The sequence below is a fragment of the Cydia pomonella genome, chromosome 8, assembly GCF_033807575.1.
Source record: "Cydia pomonella isolate Wapato2018A chromosome 8, ilCydPomo1, whole genome shotgun sequence".
Classification (NCBI taxonomy): Eukaryota; Metazoa; Arthropoda; class Insecta; order Lepidoptera; family Tortricidae; genus Cydia; species Cydia pomonella.
Genome location: NC_084710.1, coordinates 9275630 through 9288176, shown reverse-complemented (window position 1 = coordinate 9288176; position 12547 = coordinate 9275630). Strand labels below are relative to the sequence as shown.

The following is a 12547-nucleotide window of genomic DNA, read 5'->3' as shown; positions in this document are numbered from 1 at the left end:
TTTCTGCTGAATATTGCCACAAAATAAATATGTATATTTGTGAATGCGCTATGCTGTTCATGTATCGTATATGGGCAGCATAGTTCAGCGAATAAAAACAAATAAGAAAATGAATTAACAGTTATGTAATCCACCATGTAATGTCGCGGTCTCGCGGTTGAAATATCAGTCCTTTTTAAATTTGAATATACAATGTTAATGGAAATATACATATGCAATGTCAGTTGCTAGGTTGCTAAGTTGAAATTTATGGTTAAACAAAAGATTTCAGATTTCATTTTCCGCGTACAGCACGCGGAAAATGAAAGGCAAACCTTAATAAACGCGACTTTTAAAGGCTGATGTAAATGAACTGCGCTTGGTAAAGTGCAAAAAACAGGTATCCGTGTTATTTAATAAGATTATGCTAATGGGCTGTAGGCTGTGAAATATTAAATAAGTTCTTTAATATAATAAGTTACTTTGTTTTGTTTGGGTCAGATAATGCCGATGTTTTAAGCCAGATTTGATCAAATTGGAACACGTACTTAATCTGTGATTGAACGTGTTAATAATCTAAATTATACGACCTGAATATGGGATGAGCTGTATTTATGGGTGGTTGATCGAACTAATATTAAACAATTATAGGGACCCAATACGCGTTAAGTACTTATTGTTTATAATGTAAAATAAATTATGTTACATTATGTTACATAATAAATAGAATTTGGATACATGTCAAGTAGCTATTTACTTTAATTATCATTGAAATAAAACATTATCCTGCTTTACTTATTGCTTAACATTAATTTTGTCACAAATTATCATGTTATATTCTTCCATTAGTTCCATTCTATAATAGAATATATAGCTGTTCCGTTGATACCTACTTTGTCATTAGTCCCATAAGATACAGTTGCGATTCCGGAAAAGCAAAGGGAGAGGAAGATCTTTACGTACCTATAATTGTTTCAGAGATTATCGTCTTATGTTGCCTTCATTCACTTGAAGATCCATATTATAATTATGTGCTAAGGCGAAAGCCGCTTACGCTTTCACGTAGCGCAATTATATTCGTTCTGATTTAATTGATCTATACTATACACAACATAGACATTCGTTGACCTAATTTTCTTAACTAAGACGTGTATAAAAATAAGACTGCAATTTGTTATTTTATTGTTCAAAGTTATATAAAGTTAAATAAAGAGTCGTGACGCGACAAGCGGGTGGCTATTGAAAACGAAAGGGTAGTTCTTTTATTTGAATGAATCAATTTGTAGTAATAAAAAGGAGGGGATTTTCTTTTGTTTCACATTTTCGTTTCATATTTCAATTCGTTCTCTGTTTGAACTTTGAAACAGTCATTTAATTAGAAATGCAATGGAATGAAAGTTTTTTTCCCAATGGGAATAATGAACAAAATTAAGTACCTACACAAAAAGCATAGATATAAATTACTCAAAATTTGTGTCTTCATCATCATTTCTTCGTATCGAAACTATTTAATCTCTGATCATTTCAGTGTTTCTTCTATAAGAGACTTTTATATATATGTACTTCTCTCGAAATCCAAATGATAATATATTCACCATGAAAGTACACATTCAACAAAAACATTGTAATGATCTCCATATTACAGCTTGCATCGTTAACATCTAAATCTTAGAGAAATACCAAACCATATCAAATGCAATTAACTTTATGGGTCCTCGTTAGGACACACGATGTTATAACAGTAAGTTAGCTGCCGTTCAAGCGTTCGGCAGATTATCGCGCATGTCCGTAACTCTATCCGCACTCATTACCTGGCCGACGAAAACTGCTTAACAAACAGCCAGTTTCGACAGCCAGTCAGCGTATGCAAAGCCCTGTTTAATTTTCCTTGCAAAGCGCGCTTTTATGTATAGACTCAGCGCTAAACATGTTTATTTTTCAATAGTTTCATAGATATGAATTATTTACACTTCGATAATGTAATAAAATTACTCAAATCCTGAGTCCTAAGCCCTGACTTTCTCTACGAATATTATTATGCCCCGTCAATGTTTCTTGCTCTCTTTCATTTTCAATTTTGTGTACGTTCCAACCAGAACGATTATACAGTAATGCTAATACTAAAACTATTGAACCTACCAGAGGAATTGTTATTTATGAGCACAAACACTAATTAACATAATCATAGTCAAAAACTTATCAAGATACATAATGTTATTAAAATCAATTAATTATCAAGATGAAGTAGTATCCTTGAAATATTATAGGTACAACAATAGCCATATCGTTACAGTAGATTTGATAGCGAATCATTATAGTTTCTTTAATTGAAGCGCTTTGTTTTACATGAGTCTTTGGCGGCTGAGAGGATTTTCCTTATAAATTTTTACTTACAGTTTACATTGGGCCTGCACCAGATTCAAGATTAGGTAGATATATTTAGTCGCTATAGATAGAGAGAAATATTAGGTATAAATTATCTGAAATGATTTTTTCGCCTCTAACCTTAAGCCGTTAAACAAAAGGCATCATTTCTCTAGTGCACCGCGGTGGCTACCGAATTTCTCATTAGTGAGAAGGATCAAGCCGGTTTAAAAAGCAGTTTTGGCGACATATGGCTCAAATTTATGTTACAGCTTTTTATTATCTTCAAATATTCTTATCGGTCATCCTACAGTATCCAAACGTGTTATCTCTCTGAATTTAGTTACCTAAACTAGAACCATATAAATAGAGCGCTAAAATGCCGTTTAAACGGGCGTGATCCTTTTCACTAATGAGAAATTGGGTATCTACCGCAATGCACAAAATAAACAGCTTAGGGTTAAAGGCGCAAAAATCATTTTAGATGATTCATACTATACCGCAGTATCGCAGTGGAACGAAATGAAAGGCATTTTATGACGAGTTACTTAGTTGCCAGGGCGAGGCTTAAAGAGACCTGGTAAAATATTCGTGTCATACGAGTAAAAGTCCAGTTTTCTTTGAGGCATAAGTATAAGGTGTTTTTGAAACAATGTCAGGAAATATAATAAAAATACATTATTTGTTCACTTACCTGAAAATGTGGTGATAAAATACTTTAAGTATGCTTTTATTTGCAGACAGTGTATTATTCAAAAAACTTAACTGCGTAAATTAAGCTGTTTTTAGTTTCAAGCTACCGACCGATCAAAAAACAATTAAGTAGTTAATTCCATTCTCAATGAACTCAATTTGCGCTCATAAAGTTTTTTTTTTCCTCTTAGCCGTAAACAATTGAAAACATGCTATTTAGAAGGAACGTCAATGAAAGTTGTTATTTAAATTAAACAAACCAAAATGTTAATTATTTACAGTTCGTTACGGATTCTCGCATATTCAAGATATGATGCATATAGGTTATTATCTACATAAGTATTTAGGAATACGACATATTGTGACAGTACGTTTTCTTTCCAATATCGTGGAGTGTGCAACAGGTACTATCAGTAGAACGTGATTTGAGTCCGCTATTGTTCCTTTTATGGGTTTGCTCAGTCAAATCGCTTACAAGGAAACGTTTCCGCGTATCTTTTATTCTGAGCATGTAATGTGCGAAACGTCCATAGGATTCCATTAGCGAACAAGGGCAATGTTTAATTGTGCTACATGCTGCATTTCCATTCGGCCTTCTTTTCGGCCAACGTTTCTTTTCACGTCTTAGTCTACTTTTCCGCGAATCTTTGTGCCGAATAATACACATACAGTATTTCACCTTTTCTTGCAACTTTCAAATGTGTAAAACAATATTTTGCCCGGAGTTGATTAAGGCTAAACTTCCTATTCGTTTTCGGTTCTACACATGTTTGTTTGAAACATAGTCTAATATGGTGGGAACGGTTTAGTTACATGTAGGCGTACCTATATCGGGCGGGTGTGGCTGTAGCATTTGCGAATAAAAAATGACATCGCGTGGGTAAAACTTATGTCATGCGAAAACCTATTCATATACCTACCGGTATTATTGATCAAGACATTAATTTGATTGGAACGTTGTACCAAAACATATATGTAATTGGCTATATGGAAATTAAGTTGCAACAAATATCAAGCGTTCATCTTAAGCTGACGTTTGGACGAAGAGCGCAGCAGTATTACTATTGTAACATTTGGAACGTTAACTTTACTGCTGAGGCGTTGAGCCGTAAAATGTCGCTATCAATATCCATGGATTTTTGCGTTGATTTCATTGCGGCGTTACTGTCTCGATTAGATCGTTCAAGCGGGACTCATTTTCGAGGAACAGGATTTTGACAGTTGACAGAGACATGTCTATGCCGCCGCAGCAGTTATGTTGCAACAGTAATGTAGCTGCAGTCGTCATCCGCATGTCACCTTTATTATACTTATGCTCTTGCTATTGGATTCAGATAATTTTATAAATAGCTTCTTGAGACCCCCGGTACAAAATTGTATATATTCCACTATTATAAACTTTAATTTATGAAATGAAATGAAATGAAATGAAATGAAATGAAATGAAATGAAATGAAATGAAATGAAATGAAATGAAATGAAATGAAATGAAATGAAATGAAATATTTATTAATAACAATTGTTACATGTCGTGTCGTGTGAGTTTGCAATAGTTTATCAATTACAATAATCTTACAAATAAAATTCATGCAGATACAATTATTATTTTATATTGTATGTAATTAATTATTATATTGTATGTAAATTATATCATATTCAAATATTTTATTATGTCACAATAATATTTCACAATATTGTTTACCATTTAAATAACAAGCGGTAGACTAAAAAACTCGTCATATGAATAAAATGACTCTTGTGTCAGCCACTTCTTGAGTCTAACCTTAAATGCCGCGGTGGAAGCTGCATCTCTTACCGAGTTCGGCAGGCGATTGTAAATAGAGGGGCCTAAATAGTACACAGATCGCTGTGACTTGGCGAGTTTGTGTGGTTCGGCGACCAGCCTATTGTGGTGTCTATTACTGCGTAGACTATAGTTAGTGTTAGTGCCTCTGCGCTTGAACAAATCCAGGTTCCCGTGTGTGAACACTGAAACCTGGTAGATGAGTAAACAAGGCAGGGGCAAAATCTTTAAATCGCGGAATAGGTCACGCGCGGGGGCATCCTCCGCCTTACCAGCCATCGCGCGAATGGCGCGCTTTTGCTGTGAGAAGACGCGCTTCCAGTCGGAGGCGCGGCCCCAAAGCTCCACGCCGTACGTGAGGAGCGAGTGCACTGTTGCGAAATAGCACTCTCGCACCGCACGCTTTCCGGCGGTGATCGTCAATCGCCGCAGCGCGAAGCACGCACTCCCTACTCTCTTGCATAGTTCATCGATGTGCGTCTCCCACGTTAGGGCACTATCGAGATGGAAACCAAGCAGGCGTGCGCCGTTCACGTGCTGTATAGGGGCACCGCCAGCGCACACCCTAGTGGTTGGGCTTGTATGGCCGTTTAGCTTGAATATCATGTAGCTGGTTTTTTCTTTGTTTAGAGCCAAACCATTTGCCTGAAACCATTGGTGGAGTTGTTCCATGACGAGATTTAGGGCCGCTTCCAACTCCCGCTGCGACGCAGTGCTGACGACTGCCGTGACGTCGTCGGCGTACATGAATATATCAGCACCTTTTATAGCCATTGGCAGATCGTTCAGCAAGACGCTGAACAGGGTGTTGGAGAGGCACGATCCTTGAGGGACCCCCATCAGATTTTTTAGCTCGGCAGAAACGACCCTCCCTCCGTCGCCTACCACCACTTGCGCTCTGTCAGTCATAAAGGACAGTATTAGCTTGGTGGCTAGGCCTCGGATACCGTAGTGGGCTAGCTTATTGGAGACGAGTACGTGGTCTGCAGTGTCAAAGGCACGGGACAGGTCGCAGCAGATGACACCTACGTGGTTCCCCGCTTCGCGGGCGCTCAATACGCAGCGCACTACTTCTCGCACTAGGTCAGTGGTGGACCGGCCAGGGCGGTAGGCATATTGGCTGTCCGACAGTGTATTCTTTTGTGCCCAAAAACCGAGTAGCCTCTTGTTTAAACCTACTTCGAAACATTTGCTGGGCACTGGGACCAGGGATATGGGGCGGTAGGATTTTATTAATGATTTTTTACCCTTACCTTTGTAAAGTGGGCTTATTTTTACTTTTTTCAGATTCTCAGGGTATACTCCTGTTCGCATGCAGCTATTGAATAGTTCACAAAGAACGTAGCTAATTGCGGGACTAGCTCGTTTTAACAGATTAGCAGAGAGGCCGTAAACGTCGGTACTGTTTTGGTCGCGATAGAAGTTTTAAATATGTTTGCGACTTCAGCTGGTGTAAAAGGCCTGAGTCTTATAGAGCTATCACTGGCGACATACCCGTCAGATAAGGAGGTGATACAGCTGCTGTGGTCAGCGGCGGGCGCGCCGCATGCGGCGGCAGCCGTTACGAACTCGTGGTTGAGCGCGTCTACCGCAAGTTGTTTGGTTGCGAACGGGCTGCCGGCGCTGTCCGTGAGTAGCTCGGTGTAGTCGACGCGCGGGCGCGGCGCCCGAGCCAGCTCGATGTTTATAGCCTTCCACATTGCTCTACTTTTATTGGGGTTGTTACTAATTAATGAATTAAAATATATAGTACGTTTGCATTTTAATTTGTTATTGTACGATTTCAGTAGTTCATTTGAAGCGTCATGTAAAGACATATTGCCCGGGTATTTATTTGATAATTTAATAAAATCGAAAACTAACAATTTAAGGTCTTTAAGTTCTTGATCAATCCAAGGATTATTTTTAGGACGAGTATTCATATTTTTTAATGGGAAATGAATCTCGAGTAGGAATGTGAAGATGTTAACAACTGTAGTTGCGAATTGATTGCAATTGCCCGTGTGCTTAGCCACTATACCTTTCCAATCTATAGACTCAAGCGCAGTTACAAAAGATGTTATGTTTGTATCGCTAAAAACACGTTTCGTTATCAGTGGGGACGACAAGTGTGGAGTGCGCGGCACGGTGAGTCGCTGCGCTGTATGGTCACTCAGGTTAGTGACAACGCATGTTGCGGACACACGGTCGTCACGGATGTTTGAATATGCGTGGTCTAGCAACGTCGCGCTATCACCGTCTTTCCGGGTGACTTCGTTAACATACTGACCAAAATTATGAGCTGATAAAATATCACATAGTTGTTTTTTGATGGCAGTATTCTTAAGCAAGTCGATATTAATATCGCCCATTATGATTGCTTGGAGTTTGTCTTCATTTATTTTGGCCAGCAGGCCATCGAATAACCCGAGATATTCGGAATGATTTGTTAGGTTGGAGTGGTAAATTCCCACAATTAAAAGATCCTCATGTATTATATGTATTGCGCAAACATCAAAAACCTGCTCGCGAGACAACTCACAATAGTCCGATCGGGTCAAAGCCTTTATATCTGATTTAGCATAAATGCAGCTTCCACCCCGTTCTATGTTTGGTCTACAGTAATGTGATAGTAAATCGAAATTAGTTAATGTCACGGCATGAATTTCATGGCTACGCAAAAAATGTTCGGTTAAAATTAAAATGTCACACGTCAGGTCGTTACTTAGTAACATTTCTAGTTGCTTCGTTTTTCCATATAATCCTCTAATATTTTGGTGGCAGACCGTGAGAACCGTAGTTCGCGGTGCCTGTGTGTCGGTGTCAGTTGTTCTCTGCGCCGGCGGCTGGTCGATCGACGTGCGCGAGGCGGCGGTGTCGGGGTCGGGGGGGAGCGCGCCCGGCGCGCCCGGCGCCGCCTCGAAACCACTCGCTCACCTCCGTTCCAGATGGCCAGATATTTGGAGACATCATTTCTTCATACTTACTGCACGGGACAGTGATTGCAAACGATGCATAGTGCTCATGCTTTAGGCGTAATTTTTCGGCCGTGCAGTTCGTATACCCAGTCTTTTTAGCTATATAAGACCTGATAGCCTCCGGGGTTGTGTCGCTTTTAAAAAAGCAGGCGTGAATTTTTTTACCGCGCTCTATAGTAAGTAAGTCCGTATCTGCTGGGCCTGTTCCGGTGATTGCAACTCGTGTTGTTTTTGGTTGCATACGGCCTCTTTTGTATGACACGGTGCGATAGTCATTGTCGGTGGAGTTAGTGTGTTCTGTCGTACTGTCATTTAGTTTTGCTTTTGAATATATTGACTGCAAGTTGGAGGTGTTCGGGTCCGAATTCATACTTGGGTCTGGATTCATACTTGGACCCGGATTCCTACTTGGGGCCGGATTCATACTTGGGTCCGGATTCATACTTAGGTCCGGCGTCATACTTGGGTCTGGATTCATACTTGCCGGTCGGTTTACCTCGGGAGTCGTCGCGACGTGTAGTGTACGTGATCCGCCCGCAGCTATTGCGCTTGATTTTTTTGCGGCGCTATTGCTTGATGTAGCAGTCGCGGCGGCTTTTAGGCGTGTTTGACGCACTGGGCGCTGACGCTGCAGCGCTGCCGGGGCTGGTGGCGTAATATAGGCGGTGATGGACTTACGGTTTGTTGCTGAGATACCCTCCGAACTCGATTTCTGGCTATTTATTGCTTCTGTTTGCTTGATGATTATCTCATTTTGCTCACTTATTTTCGTCTCTAGTGCACTTAAACGATTTGTCACCGTGGTGAGTATTTGTTGGAGCTCACGAATAGAGCTTTCGAGCGCCTTTTGCGGCATTCTAATTAAATTATTTGATTTATTTTGCCGAGAGGCGATCTGACGTGCGGGGCAGACAACTACCCTTCTCCCTATTAACAATAGGTCCCAAATTCAACAACAAAACAACCGCGTCAGGATAGACAAAGATGAACGTATCAGAAAAACGGGCCCTATTTAAAAATCGACTTAATCACCGAACAAATACCTAATCAAGTGGGCGATACCAGATCTAGTCTAAAGAGACGGAAAACAAACGTGCTAAGCTATAGCTAGCTTGGCTTTTTCCCCCCCTCCTTATTGGTGGCAAACAAGCATGCGGTCCGCCTGATAGTAAGCGATCGCTGTAGTCTGCGGACGCCTGCAACTCCAAGATGTTCGACCCGTTAAAAATCTGTAGACTCCTTTTTTGACGAGCCCCATACTGAAGTGAGAGTGAACAATTGAACATTGGTGATGATGATTTCGGCCTTTTTGACATCGACACGGGCAAATAACATTGATATGTAATTAACTAATTAGGTACATAATGAAATACATAGCTAACCTGGTTATCTATTTGTGGTCGTTGTTTAAATAATACATTTGTCTATTCCACTAATTAGGCCATGGTGGGTGTAATTAGAACTATACTTGGATTGTCGGAGTGAAACGAGGAAACTGTGCCGGTTCTCAGCTATTACAAGGTCGGATGAATATTCATTAACAATAAGATGAAGTCGTGAGCCAGGGGTCCTTATCTAATCTTTTACAGTCGAGTAATTTGTATTGATACGTATTTGCAATGAGGTTATTTATATCTTCTAATGAATTACCGTGTCAGAATTACCGTCTAATGTGTTAACCGTTTACTATTAGGTTGATTGCGTGATATACTGGCCTGCGGCGTGTTATTAAAAAAATACAGAAGTATCTATAATCGTACCTAGTGCTGTACGAGTTCATTTTACGACAGTAACCTTGCTCCGGTCATACTAATTTTGCTATTAATATGATATTGTAAATACAGTCAACTGTAATTCATGTAATGGATCGTTAACACGCGACACAATGTCGCGTCCTTGTTTTCATTTGAGTGAGAATCAATATGTGGTTTCACAATGACGATTAGCGGCAACGGTTTTTTCTTTTAACGAATTTCGTTTAGCATGTTTCTCTCGATTTGCTTAGGTTAGGAGTTTTCTACGAAGCTCATTTTTCCAAGGAGAACACGATCTTTGGTTTATACCGACATATAAATGATACCGTTTCGTTGGTTTTATTCATTGCGTGTTTTCGAGCACCGGCGAGTCGGTCTAAATCCGATTATTTAACAAATATTGCTGTTGCATGTTCCCATAAAAACTGTATGGCGGCAATGGCATTGACCTGGATGTTACAAGACTTGTGCCCAGTAGTGGGACGAGGGCTCATTGTTTGACGTTGGCGTAATCGATGGTAAACTGTTTGGAGGCCTTCTGAAATCCTAGTTATGCAAAGGCAAGAAATATTACGTGCGCCATGTAATAGGTGTCATCCACGACGACGCGTGCCTTTACTCGTATTGTCATGTTATTAAAGGTAAGATTTGACAAATCTGCGCTGAGAAGAACTGTTTTGCACATATTTATTACTTCTGGCTGGGAACGTCCCAGATTAGGGCTTAATGTAAGCATAATGTTGAACGCTAAGATAGCCAAGTAAATATAACATTATTCTATACGCCAATTTTTCAATTATACATTGAAGCAATCTTCGGAAACTTGAAAGTAAACAAACGTATTCTAACTTCCATCACTTTTTGGTGTTCATGAACTTTTGTAACTTTGACATTTTGGTATTGGTGCACAAACGCGCTTTTGTTTATGCATAAGTAATAATACATACAGTCCTTGTATGCTGTCGTTACTGACAAATGTGTACGTTACATGCTAAACAAATGTAGAAACAAACACAAAACAAGTTTCAAATAATTATTTTGAAGTGTCCTACTGTAACATGATTATTTACATTTCCTTACTGTTAGCAGTTGCAAATATCGCTGAAGTTTTCTTTCTTTAATATAATGCTTTCCCCTATATTCATAAAACTTTACAGGTGTAAATTTCTTAATTTATATTTTATCTTTTTCTTACAAATAGATAAGTCAGATGGAAGAGCACCGCGGGCTAGCGATCCGGTGGTCATGGATTCAAGTTCAATCCAAGACAATTCTTCCATTTTCAATTTGTTTCTACGCTTAAATGAGACCATTAAAGTACTAGTATTGTGGGAAAATGGTTTTTTAGTGTCACCTGCAGTAAGAAACTGTAAAAATGAATCAGCTTAAATATTTCTTATCAGACTTTTACTACCACCACGGCTTCTAAACAATCATGTGAATCTGTTTAGATATTATTAGTATAATAAAGCTACTTTGTTTAATAAACGTTAACGTTCAACAACCATTGTCTACAGTTTCTCAACGCGCTCACGAGCATCGGTCGAAGGCTGGCCGGCGTGCAAGACAAAGAGCGAAGAAACGGGCGGCTCAGGGCCGAGCTCGCTTCGCTGGACCTCAACCTGCCGGCCAGGGTGTGGCTGCCGCTGCACCAGCGCCCGCACCACGTGCTGAGGATACCCTCGCAGGCTGCGGCTGTGCTCAACAGCAAGGACAAGGTAAGACAACGAAGAAACGGCTGTCTCAAATCAAAATCAAATATCATTTTCAGGCAACTAAGGCCCATATACACACCTAAAACACTAGTCTTACATACATACAATAATAATAATCTTAAAAGCTAAGTATCATTTTGGCGACACAGTTTTCTGCTGCGTCGGCAGATTCGGTAAATTAACCGCCGAAATACCAAACCCATTGGCCAGAAATCCGCGCTCGCTCCAGCAAAGGCTCAGTAAAGCCAAACTGCACGTAATGACGCTATTCCAGCTGGATCACCCTCAGCTCATGACGGATTTTCTTGCGAACATATTCCACCACATCGTTTGCCGTAGCCATGGCCTCAGAACTGAATGGAAAAGCCGGTAATAACTAAACGTGGATGACTCTTTTGACGTCGAATCAAATTGTTCAGTTGTCTCGCCCATTAGCTTCCTTGTCTGGCGATTGCAGCGACGATCAGATCGATATACTGGACTCCTATAGGTATAATATTGAACATATTGCACACCAAGAAGTTCCTTAGATTAATGGACATTCTTACTAGCCACAAATTGCACGATAGTTACCAACGTCTAGACATACAAAGCGACTACCATAGTATCGCAGTAATCGACTTGTTGAGAGACGGTCGAAGTTTCAAACACGGGCTGGCGGTTCGTCCGTGTTTTATCAACTTGGATTGCTGTTGCAACATAGTTCCTACCGCACGGGGAAATACAGTATTATATTTTAAACGAGTTGATGTTTGTAAACTTTGCTTGCACGTGTCATTAGTTAAAAATGTAATTCTGAGAATGCAGTGATCTAACATTTTGTTCTATATATTTTTAGGGTTCCGTAGCCAAATGGCAAAGAACGGAACCCTTATAATTCGTCATGTCCGTCTGTCTGTCCGATTATTTTTTCAGTAGGCATGTAATGTTTTTAATACAAATTGCAGAAACAATTGGCGACATTACGCGTCAACAACCACTGTAATTGCAATCTTATAATTAAGTCCAAGAGTCGCAGAGGCACTCAGGGTTGACATTAGCACATCGCACGTTTTAAGTACAGCAATATAATCACTGTACATCCTACGCTTCTTTGTTTCACTTCCTATTGTCCGATAGACCAAAACAGTCGCGCGTCAGACATCAGCAGACATAGGATATTTAGGAAAAACATATTTTTACAAGCAAACCCTTGTGTGATCACTAGTATATAGAACTAGTATCGATAGTTGAGTTTATCGATACAGGAACTCCCTAATTGTCAAACAATTTTGCCCCTCG

General features: G+C 39.9%; 1 protein-coding gene across 4 annotated transcripts in view; it reads left to right on the top strand.

The window, feature by feature from the left end:
- The window catches only part of LOC133520500 (phosphatidylinositol 4-kinase beta), a 64057-nt gene that overhangs the window by 34365 nt on the left and 17145 nt on the right, over window positions 1–12547 (top strand). For all 4 annotated transcript variants that reach the window (XM_061854943.1, XM_061854944.1, XM_061854946.1 and 1 more), the window contains exon 3: window positions 11069–11269. In XM_061854943.1, the coding sequence (XP_061710927.1) occupies window positions 11069–11269 (201 nt within the window). The remainder of the gene's footprint in view (window positions 1–11068; window positions 11270–12547) is intronic.